We start from the raw sequence: 13,820 nt of genomic DNA, 5'->3' as shown, positions 1-13,820 counted from the left end.
CGCTAGGGTCTCAAACTTGCAAACAATTTCAAGTTTATTTGTATAGCCCTTAATCACAAAGAGTCTCAAAGGGCTGCACAGACCACAGATTATTGCAAAGACCGTCAGAATGATAGCCATGCATGATTTGACCACTAGATCTAGCTCTATTGTGTCGTACAATTAGAAAGGAGTGATAAAAGGGAAAGGAAAAATACGAACTACTGATGATCAAAGTGACCAAACAACAACCTAAAACTCTAAATAATAATAGAGGCGGGGGGAAAAAAAAGAAAAAAAAATAATATAAAAAAGAAAAATGACAGGGGAAGAAAGTTTTGGGGAGGTACCCGTAGCAGCAAGATGGTTGTCAAATGTATCAGTAAGGAAATTAACCAATCTTAAGTTTAACTTGTGTGTAAACTATGCTTCTGTAAATATGAAATAGTCATCCGAGCCATTATTTTTATACATTTTACTTGCTGGCATATGAATGATATTTTACTTTAATGTGTCATCAAGTCATGTTCATTTGTTTAGGCCTTCATCACAAAAAGTCTTAAAAGGGCTGTACAGACTACAAACTACCTTTACACCATCCCCTGATCTAAAACCTAAAATGGGGATAGGGAAAACCTAAAGCCTGCACATGAAGAAAATGACGAAACCTTTAAAAGGGGCTGCACGTGGAACAATCCATTTGGAGTCAGGCTCCAGAGAAACATGGCAACAATTTTAAGCATTTAAAGCACTTCACCCCAAATTCCAGCACTTCAAACCTGGAAAACGCAACATTTAAATTGAATCACTAAAAGATGTCACGCACACAATAGCCTGTAACCTGAATCCTTTGAAAAACTGACTAATAGAGAGGGGGGAAATAAAACTATGGCAAAGTAGACCGAAAATTAGCGATCCAAAGCACACAACATGGCAAACAATTACGGCAGTTAAGGACAAGGGGTTCTCTGTGCCTCAATACTTTGGATCCTTGTCCGCCCACGCATCTCCCTGCATGATTATTTTCAGAGCTGCAGTGTGTGTATGTGTGTGCGTGCTTTGGGAAATACCTGGTCACGATCAATCACCAGTGAGGGAGAAGAGATATTTTCCCACGGTTGCTTACTATCCCCTGCTGGCCAAAGGGGGATAAGTTAAGTAAGGACCTCAGTGATATTATGCATGATGGATGGTCGGAACTACTTCAAATTGGAAGAAAAACATGAGTGAAATCATCCGCAGTAAATTATCTTGCAAGAAAATGTTTTTCTTAAATTTGAAGATTCATTGTGAACATTGGTTATAGCTTGTATTGCATACAATGCTCCGATTGAGTGGAAGTTTTCACAAAAATTAAAATCGGTATCACCATTTGTTGCTTTTCATACAAGCAATAGCCCAAAATCAAACAGTGTTACTCAGGGTGGGGGGATTTTTTCACTTGGAAAACCAGTAAAAGGGCAAAATGCTGCTACAGGCTTTGAACGTAAAATAGCAATAGCTTAAAATAAAAAACAATGAGCGCATTTCTTTTGATAACAATCTTCTCAAAATATATCTGCAGTGTTATCGCTGCATGCAAGACAAAGAAAGACGCTTGAAAGGTTCGACGGAGCTAAAAATAGAACTGGTTGTTGCTCTGGCAGGAAGGGAAAAACCCTTGTCTGGATCGCCCCCTAGAGGGAAGAGCCTATCACAACTTTTATTTTAGTGGATTTTATTTTTCCGAAAACGAAATATCAAAAAAATGTGCAATGTCTTAGAAACTTCACTTGTGCACATAGCCTCTTGGGAGACACATCTTATAACTGCTAATATAGGGGAGGAAACTTTTCTACAATTGCAATGGTTACATCAACTATGAATGTACAATTGGTACCCAATTCACTGCCAGTTGAGTATTAAATTGATAACATGGTATACAAAATGCAAATGCTCATTGTTGTGTGAATTTTTGTGCATTAAGACATGACAACCGCTGTTAATACTTCCATACAAGTTTATGATAAAAATCCAGAAACATCATCAACCCATACAAAGTTATGGTAGTCCGCTAATCAAGACTACAGCCCTATACTCAAATCAATTAAAAAAGAAAAGAAAACAAGATTAAATACAATTGTAAAAACAAATAGTTTCCAACATCAAATCGATTTTCAACACTTTTTTTTCTTCTTTTCCTTTCTTTTGAAGAAAAAAAAAACCCACTAGACTATTGGTGTGTCACAATACGGGTGTTTTTTGCTCCACAAAAATAAACATTTAAAACCACAAGAGGATCAAGTACGAGAAGCCGCAGCTTCTAGTTGGGTTCTAGTCGGTCTGGATACAAAAGTTCGTCGAGAGGATGCGATGAGAGCGGTTTTTGGGGAGGGGGAGAACACCATGGAAACGTCATTTTTAAAAACTGAAAGCCAAATTACAGAGGGTGGTGGTCCATTGTGGATCACTGTAAATATCCTAACCTGATCTAGTTCATATACAAGCGGCCTCCCCCATCACCAGCCATCAACTTCCCTCATGAGCCGCCTCAGTAGGTTCGCCCCCGGCTTCTGTTGCCTCTGGTGCCGAAACCCCGTCCCCGTCCGCCCCTGAATCCGCCGCGCTGCTCTGCAGGTAACATTAGTGGCAGAGACCGCAACGTTAGACAAAAAATGGCTAAAATGGATCGAAGGGTCATAACGACTTTTAAAAAAAATACTTTTAACAATCAAGTATAACATTTCAGACCTTTTAGAATAAATAATATTTTAATAAAAAAGTTGTGATTATTTTTAAGATGCATATCTAAAAAGAAAAATGTTTTTTACAAAAAGAGTAAAACTAGTCTTCATAAAGTGTAGATTAGTTTTATAGTTATTAACAATTAATTTATAACAATTTTTCCGAGTTCAAATAGTAGTTTCTGATATTGTTTTATTTTTAAAATAACAGCGTGTAAATGTTTTTAATCCAAAGCTAGAAAGATTCACAAGCAAATATATTAATGAAAAAAAAATAATAATACTACATTCTACACAAAGGTAGATGGCGTAGTTATTTTTAAACTTATTTATTGCCAATTAATTCATACTTATTTCTTACATTTTTTATTTATCTTTAATACAGTGGGGGGAAACAATTTAAAAAAACAGCTTGTTAATGCATTTATAATTTAATTTTAAAATGATTCACAAGCAAATATATTAATTTATGAGTTAAAAAAGTAAAACTACAGTCCTCATAAAGTGCAAAAGGGGCCATCTTAAAACCTTATTTTAAATTACATTATATTAGGTACCAAAATATCAGTCAAATAATAACTCCTGTTAATTGAGGACAATTGTGAAATGATATCTGGTCATCAAAACAAAATGCAGAATATTTTACTGGATTACATCTCAAAGTGTGCCATGAAAGGAGTGTTCATGCTCACCGTAGTTAAGGTTTCCTAAGGAGGCGCTGTATTTGCCGCTGGGTGGGTTGTAGATTTGCCGAGCGTCTCGCCGAGGCTGCGGTACAACCTGCCTCTTGACGTTTACGCCGGAGGCTGCTTCGTCACTTGATGGACGTTTCATACTGTATGGTTGATACGAGATTGTGAATGAGGTAAAGACATTTCGGCATCAGCAGTGTTGCCAATTGCCAAACTTACACCACAGCCTCAGTTCTCTGGACAGGCTTCCATGACAGAGTGACGGTGCTCTTGAATGATGGTGGGTTGTGGAAGAGATCCTGATACACACAATTAGGTGGATGGGAGGAGAAAGGGGAAAATGATTGGACAAAATGAGCTTGGAGGACATTGGCTGAAGGGTTTTGGCATGGTTATTGAAAAGCAAATTTTACATTTGAATTCTTGTTTGAGTACCGTCTTAATTTTTTTTAAATTAAGGATACAGTTCATCATTTAAATGTGTTAGCGCATAGCAAGGACTTTCTGTCAATGGTTGTGGCTGCTTTAGAACAAAGCAGAGGACTTCAAATATGATGGGCATGACTGGTTCGCAACAGAAAAACTGACTAATCTGATTGAATGCGGTTTCAAATAACTTAATCAATTTAACCCCATAACGGGTGGCACAGCAGCGCAGTGGTTAGCGCGTGTGCGCCACAGTTCTGAGGTCATGTGATCGGACCTTCCTGTGTGAAGTTTGCATGTTCTCCCCGTGCTTGTTTGGGTATCCTCTGGGCACTCCGGTTTACTCCCACATTCCAAAAACATGCATGTCAGGTAAATTGGCCGGTCCAAATTGTCCCTAGGTGTGAATGAGTGAGTGGGTTGTCGGTCTCTTTGTGCCCTGCGACTGGCAACCAGCTCAGTGTCCCTCCAGAAGATGGCTGGGATGGGCTCCAGCACCCCCGCGACCCTACTGTGATAAGCGGTGCTGATAATGAATGGATGGGACCCTTTGACGTTCCTATAGAAGTCGCCTAAAATACCAATCCAAAACGTACCCAAAGAAAATTGAATGCCGTTGTAGAACATTTTGGACGACTTTGGTTTCTTTTGAAAGGTCAGATTTGGAAGTTTTTCCCCAAACAAAATAGTCACTGCAAGTGCTACTAAAATTGAGTAATCTGAGTTGGAACACAGATGTACAAGGGTTTTATTCTCGCCTGAATATTTTTTTGCAATTAATTGCCTGCAGATCAGTGTAGCATGGGCCTCTTAGCTGGAAAACCTGTGTGACAATAGCACGAAGCTTTATCTGGTCCCTGGTCAATTTTGATCACAATCTGAAAGACTAAGCATTGTATTTTACACATTTTTCTAAGGGTAGGTCTAGGAGTTTCAAAAGAAGCCTTTTGGAGACACCCAGTTTTCTATACATTTTGAGAAATTTGTATTTTACTCTGGCCAGTGTGAAAGACTTGTAAATGAATCACGGATTGCCATGCGCATGTTTTTTCCGGCTGCGATTTGAATACACCCCCGGAAAATGGCATAAAATGTTGGAAATTTTATTAGCCTCACAATGTGTCAATCCTCATTCGGTTTGGTCATTACCGGCTGATGATATTTGTACCTCAAGAAGGATATTTTTGGAGCAAAACCAACAAATTTTAAGAAGCAGCGTCCAATGAAGCAGAAATTTTTTTGGCGGATCCCTTTTATCCGACGGCATTATCCCGTGTTTCGGAGTAAATATTTTACACAGCTGTATTCTATGGATTGTTTTTGATGAAACAAAGCCATTTTCGCATACATTCAAAGAATTTGAAGGCGGCCAGTGGATGTAATGGTGAGTTCCACAGGCTTTATGGTTATCGAGTATCTCGTTTCAGACCGATTGTGATGTTTCTCTGATGAATACACCTTGACTCCCAAGAGTTTAAGGTTTCCAATGATATTTGGCATGACGCATTTCAGTGACTGGTGACATCGTACAGACACATTAGTTTATAAAAAGTAGAGCGGCCCGCCGGCGGAACGTTGAGGGTTTAAAAGACTTCCAACAATAATTGTAGACTTACGGGTCACTGGTAGCAACCGTTGCCGGCTGCTTTCTGTAATACGATCTTTCATATGACGGTACTTGCTAAAAAGATGGCAGTGCTAAGGCTGCTAATTCAATACCAAAACTGCTAAGGTTAGGTTAACTGTCTAATGGTCGATTAATCTGACTACTGTACAAGATTCAAAATCATACTTAGTGGCAATGTCCCTTTAATGTCTACACATAAATATTGGTGTGAGTAGTACTAAATGTCAATGCTTAAGAAAAAAATTACACTCGTTCTTCTGGAAACGACATGCATCAATTTGAGGGACATATTTCATTCTGGTAGAGATTGAATTGTGTTTAACAAATTTGGGACAAAACCTAAGACATACTGCACATAACTGATTAATAAAGACAGTTGTGAGTTTTTAAACTGGAACAAACCTTGATGAGCACATTGATGTTGTTTGTAATCTTCAGGGCAACCACTTTGATCTTGTTCTGATGACAATAAAAGCCCCGGTCAGCAATCGCATTATCTGTCACTCACACTTCAGAGGTTGCCGTCTCTACCTCGTCTGTCTTGAGCGCTTCACCCGTCTTGCCCTGCAGAGCTACTCGCAGCTGTCGGATGTAAACCTGCAGGCCTCTGGCGAAATACTGTAACCTGCAGGTGTGACAAAAAGTGTGAGTTCTTTTAAGAGACATTCAAGTGAAAAGATTTTATGAGTTTGTGTCTGTCAGAACCTTATCTTAAAGTCTTTAAGGCGCTCAGCGTCCACTTTGTCAATAAGGAAATCAGGCAGTTTCTTGCCCAGCTGGTGGAAGCTGAAGAGCAGACACTCCACATAGCTGAACTGCAGCTTGGGTTCTTCGGTGGACGCCTGCTCCTTGTTCTCCACTTCTTCCGGGGGGAGGGGCATGTATTCCTATGAGACAAATTTAAAATGCCCATCACCAATATAATTACAAAGGGTGGATACATTTACAGAAAATTTTTCATTTCCGTGGGACACTCAATACATCTGGTAGCACATTCTCAAAGAACGTATTGGTTGATGGTTGTATGAGCTTCTACCTACCAGTAACTTAGTGAAAAGCATGTTCAGGTTTGACTCCAGCTTGTCCATGTCCCCACAAAAAGGGCTCATCTCTGCCAAAAGTTTGAGGACCTATGCACAAAATCCGACAGTCATTTGCCGCTACTGTGGAACACTGCGACTCGTTGGAGAATTAAGAACAGTTAAAGTGAAATGCGCAATTCCTTGTTAATTGTGCAAATTTATAAGCAAGTAGTGATGGCACGTTTCATGCCAAAACAAATCTCAGGGGGGGTTCACATTACCGATTAGTGGTGAAGGTTTTCAGTAGCAAAAACATTATTTGATTTGTTGATTGGGTTGAATAAGAAGTTGGACTTGCAATACTAACTGCAATGTTCAGGGTTCATAAATTTTCAAAGCCAATCTCCCCATATTTCCAGTACTACAAGAAGAAAATCATGTATTTGCAGAGCCAAAAATATTGCTGCAATTTGCATATGCGACTTTTAATCTTGCGTCTGCATTTATCAAGACAAATGATTTATAGATCTTGAGCAAATATTATATTTGTTTTTGAGACAAATATTTCCTCATATAAGTGTTGGGTGAAAATGACAGTAATGGGTAGCTTACATTATCAGTTGCAGGAAGTTCTTCCTATTAAATTAACCACTGGGGAAACTAGCGTATTATTTTTGCATGGTTCATAATTAATGTCCATAATTGATACACAATCCTTGCACTAATACCCTTTTCATAGGGCTCGGTTAGGTGTAGCATGCACCTGTCCTCTGAGGCGTTAACGCTTCATAAGACAATACCGCACAAACCTACAACAGCTGGCAATAGTCATGGGAAGAAGAAATACAATACCAAAGCAAAGACACCAGAGAGCAGTGTCTGCATCATTTTTAAGCAAACTTGTCCAGAAACATAGCCGCACTTCACCCAAATTCAAACCTTGAAACAACACTAAAATTTCAGCATTTAAGGATTTTAAGCACCCGCACGATCCCCTAATGTTAAAACATTATGTAATTACAAAAGCTGCAATTCGAGGAAGTTTTCCACGTTTCCCTGTGGACTCACACGGGTGAAGGGGCAGCTTAATTTTGGTCTGTTTTTGATCATATATTCAAAGTTTCCATCCATCGTTTTTTTCTATTGTCAATGGTGCATTTGCCATTTTATTTAGTGGGCGTAGGTCATGTATTATTGATACAAGACTGATGCGGCCATGGGAAAAAAATGACTACGTAAATGACAAAGGAAAACAGCAAGGAGAAAAAGAGAGACTGACCTCGAGTTGTATGTCTAGCTCAGCCACAGGAGTCGCCAGCGTGCTGAGGTTGGGCAGGACGTGTTCACAAAAGTAAGTCACAAATCGCGTGGAATGGACATTTTTCTACATAGGGGAAAAAAAGAATGGAATTTATCAGTTACATTCTGTCCAAGCAAAAAATTACCAAGAAAGACTGAGTTATTTATATCGTAACACAGAAGTAAATGAAAGCTAAATTAGTGTGATTGCAGCCAGTGAAAATTAAACCTTAAAAAAGTGTTACACATAGTAGATTTACTTACAGAAAAGAGCGGCAGTGCCTGGCGTGTGCACTGAAGAAGGCGATCAACCGTGTCAGGGTCGGCTGGATTAAGTGCCTGCTCCAAGAAGGCCTGCTCTACCACCAGCTCCACCAGCTGCTGACGCCCGCTTACTGTTTGTAGCACCCGTAGGCCAGACAACAAGCGCATAAGCAGCACAAACTCCTCACCAGTCACGTCCTCTAGCACCTGAGCGGAAGAGAAGGGCACATTGGATTTTCAACAAAACCTTAGATATGATGACTGTCTTGAACGATCAGGACCATTTTTGTACTACAGTTTAAAAAAATACTAAAAAAGAATCAAATTTGTGGGGCTCCATCTTGATACAATTTCTGATTTCAACTTCAAAATGCACAAAGCAAACCTTCTTAGTCTCTACAAAGATGTAGTCCTCCACTTCCTTTGTCATGACATCCTCCGGTTGAGCTTTGAGCTTGGTGGACAAGAACTTGATGGCCCGCTCACGCACAATGTCTTCCCCTTGAAGGATCTGTGAGAAGAGACCCCCAAGTGTGCCTGCAGAAAAAGCAAAACCAGTGTTTAACGCAAGTATAAGGTAAAAATTGAATTTCTTACTAAAGACAAACACTAACCCTTCGCGTCAATCTTGAAGATGGAAATCAGCAAACCATTCACCTGATTGAATTCAGCGGTGTCATCTAAAAGAGCAATGCAGATACAGTGAACGCTTTTATTCCGCGCTAAAAAACAAAATCCATGAGTAAAAACAGTTGTGCAGTGGTTAGCACATTAGCATAAGAGGTCCCCCAGGTTCGAAAGGCATGGATGCCAACAGGCTGTAATAGCCCAAGAAACACCACAAGAAATGGTTATGGGATACAACCAACCAGAAACCCTTTACTTTTGTTTATTTACGAATGTTAGAAAATTAAATAAGCTATTATACGTTAAACCCAAAGAACAAACCCCACAAGTATCGTACTAATGTTTGAAACAACTACTACACTTTGATTTAATACACGGAGGGAGGCTGTGCAGCCAATCAGAATCAGAGTGCAATGCAAGTCAGTGAGGTTGTGTGACAGAAAAAGAACTGTGTTATAAACAGGGTTCACGGCATTACTCTGAGAGTTAATTTTTGGTAAACACCATCATAAGGATTAAAAAAACGTAAATGCCAAAAAAAATGCACCTTGAATATTAAGCTTACACCATGAAGAATATTTACACATTTGAAATTGAATTTAACTGAGTGTCCATAGAATCCCAATATTTTTGGAAATAATTAAGCATTACATTACGACAATAAAAAGAAAAAAAGCTAACTTCTGAGATGCAACCAAACTATCAACTCGCTTTCATTGTAAGCACATGAGATCTATTTCAGTCATTGGACTTTCCATTACATATTAGTCAATCTTCCCCTCTATTAATTACGAAGTATCCGGGCCCTTACATTGATTGTGCATTAAAAATATGTCAAACTTTACTACTTCTTCATTACCTGTCTGTAGGAGTTGGGTGAGAATATCAGCAACCTTGAAGATGTTGTCACCAGTTGCAAACCTAGGCATCTCCTTTATAGCCTGCCGCCGAATCTAGACCACAGCACGCAGGCATTTGTAAGGCACATAATAATGGTAGATAAACTTGATCTGAGGTTAAATTTTGAGAGACCGCAAAGACTCATCCTGCTTACAGACACATCGTCGTCTTCGCAAAGATCCAGCTGGGCGTTAATGGCTGCATCAGCTAACTCTGGGAAGCTGCTGTAGAACTTGGGGATGAACTGAGCCGCCAAGCGCTTCTCCTTGGACCCGCCCTTAACACCATCCAAGATGACTTGGTAGGCATCTTTGTGCTGCAGATGACAATGAATGAGAAACAAATAAGTTATGTAAATCTGTGCAATAATGTAGCTGACTTTCGCTTTAAAAAAGATTCAATGGCAGGTGTTATTGAAAAAAGAAAAATGTTTTGATAGAGATAAGGAGGAATCAAGGAGTCAACAAGAGAAAGAACATCAAAAAAACAAGAGGGGAAAAGAGAAAGAAAACAGTAATTTTATTTCAGAGGAAATGATAGCCTCTGTACATTACACACCTTTCTATTACAGAATTATAATAAAATAATTCTCTGTCATTAATAAATAGGTAAAACTAATGACCAAAGTCCCCAAGGTATCACCACAAACATCATCATCAATCACAGAGAGTTAGAACCAGTCATCAAATTCAAATATCTTGAAGCTATCCCATCAGAAAAAGAGTCTGAATGAGAAATTATGGCCAGGATAGTTCAAACCACAGCCACACTTGGCAGACTCAAACCCATCTCAAGAAACGGGAACAGCAGTGAAATCAAAGATGAGACTCATGCAAGCACTGGTTAATTCCATCTTCATCCACGCTTGCAAGACACAAGACTCCCACTTTAAAACTGCATAAGAAAATCCAGGCCTTGGAGATGCGATGCTACAGGCAACTTCTAGGCATCAGCTAGTTAGCCCGTGTGACAACCGAAACTGTGGGCACATTGGACCCTATGAAGAACTGTTGTCAACTGTGCGCGGACGGAAACTTCAGTAGTATGGTCACGTCACAAGATCATCAGGACTGACCAAGATAATTCTACAGGGCACAGTCCAAGGGGGCAGGAGAAGAGGAAGACCGAAAAAGAACTGGGCTGACAACATTAAGCAGCGGCCAGGTGCAAACTGATGCCAGGACCCAAAAACAGGCCAGGAACCGTCAACAGAGGAGAATGTCCAGAGTTGTGTCCTCATTGGTGCCTGGCGACCCTTGCGGTTAAGGGATCCGTTAACCGTGATTGTTTACAAAATTAGACGTGGAACTCCAGGATTAACATGTAACAAAATATATATTTAAAAAAAAAAAAAAAGAAAGGAAAATAAGATTAATGTAAATTTAACGAGGTAAATATTTACAGGGTACTGCTTGGGGGACTGGCCTCAGTGCATAAGAACATTGCTGCAAGAAAGTAGTGCAATAACATTAGCAGCAACATATATATTTTTTAATTGAGACACGAAAACAAATTATGAATACTCATTTTTTTAAATTCAGGTAAGAAGATTTGGTGTACGTTTTTATAGTGGTAATGTGAAACACTTAACTGTTATAATATAAACATATACGAGTCATTTTATTATAATTGATACAGATGGACAAATATTGAAATCAGATGTTATTTATACTCGTTTTGATAAACAGGAACCAAGCCTCAGTAATGCGATTCACAACGATGTTTTGTAGTGGACGCTTAAAAACGAAAACCAAAATATTGTCGAATAATAAATTACCATCAAAATGTGCATGTGATGTAAATGTAACGCTTAAGAAAATATTCTATTGGGATTTGAATGCATTCCTTTGAAACATCAGCTACTTTTTGCAAGAGACAATGCCATTTTTTTCTACACTACATATATGAATACCTAGTATCAGTTTCGATTATTCCTCAAGTTTTGTACTAAAAATGTCGTACTGAACATTTCCGATCATATGCTTTCCATTAGAATTATTTCAAGTAAGGATAAACATGTAAAGATAAAACTAACGGCAAACTCAGACTTCATGGGGGAAAAAATAAACTATAAGATCGTGTTGCAAAATTAAACTTGCACGGTAGCGCTGTGAACTCTAAAGCTTATAGCTAGCTTAGCCACCGCAACTCACAACATAGGATTACGTAAACTAGTAGCCGGGAAATTGCCCCTATAATTGATATTTAGCAGTTTTGTGAATAAAACCGTTTTTATTTTTTTGTCCTTCTATATTTCTTACTTGGCCGATGTCGTCCTTGGCATCAGCAAGGATCCCGTAGCATCGATAGAGATCCTCGATAGTGACCGCCATCAGCGTGCGTCCGATATGCCTGGCGCTCAGCTCAAATAGGAAACCGCTGCACCCCCTTAACAAAATCGCTCTTTTTAATGTTTTTTTATCGAGGTTGTAGCCCTAATTACACCAATTCGGTGTAGAATTACCACGACGTAGAGAATTTGGAAGTTGAATTTTAAGAAGTGAGAATAACGAAACGCACTATAATCGTCTTCGATTCCGGGGCAGTAGCAACGTTATAGAGACGAGGAGGCTAAGCTAATGAGCTACGGAAGTGATGAAGAGGCGCGTGCGCGTTTTTCACGAATCACAAGCTTGTTTGGCGCACACGTGACTATTTACGAGCCACTTTTGCCGCGCAGTGGTGCTCTTTTTTATTGTCTTTATTGAAATCTTTATTGAAAAAAAAACGCCAAACACACTTCTATTCAAATTGCATTGCAACGAAACTAATACAGATAGCGATAAATAAAACGCAGGAAACACTGGTTATATAAAATACCATTTTTTAAACAAATATTGGTTTTAATGGTAAACAGTCTGCATTTATATAGCGCTTTTTAAGTCACTAAAGACCTCACAAAGTGCTTTACAGTGTGCTTCACACTTACCCATTCACACACACACCTACTCACAAACCGATAGCAGCGTCAGCCATGCATGCCTGTCGGGGGCATTAGAGGTTCAGTGTCTTGCCCAAGGATGGCCTTTAGTTGATGGGGACTTGATTGACCAAATGTTTTGTTTTATTACACATTGAAGACTGACAAAAAATGTTCTACCTGTGAATTTGCACTCATGAATGTGAAATTTAGCTAAAATGTTTCCCAATAGAGGTTTCTTTTGGCTTTGATTTAAATTTCTCTGGGTCAAATACTCCAAACACAATATCCCTCGAAAATAATTCAAACCTTTTGTCAATCTTATCAGCAAAAAATTACAAATTTCAGACCAGATTTTCTTCAAGCGACAATGGTAAAAAAAATTGTGTTACAGTTTCAAGGTAGCAGAAGAAAGTGTACATGTAACATTGATATATATTTTTAAATCTCTCTAGAACATGCAATCTGGAAGGGTAAATTGTCTTAAGGAAAATTTCAAACACTTTGTTAGCCTATGAGGTGATTTTAAGGTTCTGTTGGTAGTATACAAAATCATGCATGGACTTGCTCCCTCATATCTTTCAGATATAATTTCCCCCTATGTTCCAGTCCGGAGCCTTCGCTCTGAAAATGCTGGTCTACTAGTGATCCCAAGAGCCAAGAAGAGATCCGCAGGTTCGAGAGTGTTCTTCATTCGTCCATTTTTAGTATTAAATTGAGACCTTTCCAAACAGCAGTTACTTTAGGTGAATGTCACGGCTCACATATTTTTCCCCTGTCAAGGAAATGGGATTTCCAACCCTCAGGATAACCAATGACCCTTGTATATTAAAAAATAACTTACGTGTGCTGACAATTTAAAGGTCTATGATAGTCTATCACAACCTAGCTGTTTAAAAAAACGAGGATATGCATCCATCCATCATCTGCACGGCTTATCCTCAGTAGGGTCACGAGGGTGCTGGAGACCATCGCAGCTATCTTTGGGCAGTGGGCAGGGGACACCCTGAAGTGGTTGCCAGCCAGTCGCAGGGCACACAGAGACAGCTCGCTCATTCATACCTAGGGACAATTTGGACCGCCCAATAAACCTGACATGCATATTTTTGGAACAAGGGAGGAAACCAAAGTCCCCAGAGGAAACCTAGGCAAGCACGGGGGGAACATGCAAACTCCACACAGGAAGGTTCGATCTCACGACCTCAGAACTGTGCCACAGGCGCTTACCACTGCGCTGCCGTGCTGCCAATGAGGCTATGAACATCAAAAGTCTACTTCTTCATGAAATGAACTGACTGTGTGCGCAAGTAATTAATCAATAAATACACGACAAACTGAACG

The 13,820-nt window shown here is 39.4% G+C and overlaps 1 protein-coding gene across 1 annotated transcript; it reads right to left on the bottom strand.

The window, feature by feature from the left end:
* Positions 1-1,960: 1,960 nt before the first annotated feature.
* On the bottom strand, positions 1,961-12,161 carry api5 (apoptosis inhibitor 5). The gene is made up of 14 exons (XM_088340535.1): positions 11,821-12,161; positions 9,714-9,875; positions 9,519-9,612; positions 8,647-8,712; positions 8,418-8,569; positions 8,033-8,239; positions 7,749-7,853; positions 6,488-6,577; positions 6,153-6,334; positions 5,979-6,072; positions 5,850-5,906; positions 3,614-3,693; positions 3,395-3,537; positions 1,961-2,589 (listed from the first exon to the last, which is right to left on the bottom strand). The coding sequence occupies exons 1-14, from the start codon at positions 11,890-11,892 to the stop codon at positions 2,510-2,512; spliced, it is 1,584 nt and encodes a 527-aa protein (XP_088196661.1). The 5' UTR covers positions 11,893-12,161; the 3' UTR covers positions 1,961-2,509.
* Between the last annotated feature and the right edge of the window lie 1,659 nt (positions 12,162-13,820).

Source organism: Urocampus carinirostris, chromosome 7, assembly GCF_059441175.1.
Source record: "Urocampus carinirostris isolate Australia breed hairy pipefish chromosome 7, RoL_Ucar_1.0, whole genome shotgun sequence".
Taxonomy (NCBI): domain Eukaryota; kingdom Metazoa; phylum Chordata; class Actinopteri; order Syngnathiformes; family Syngnathidae; genus Urocampus; species Urocampus carinirostris.
The sequence above is the reverse complement of the archived record's forward strand: the minus strand, read 5'-3'. Positions and strand labels throughout refer to the sequence as shown.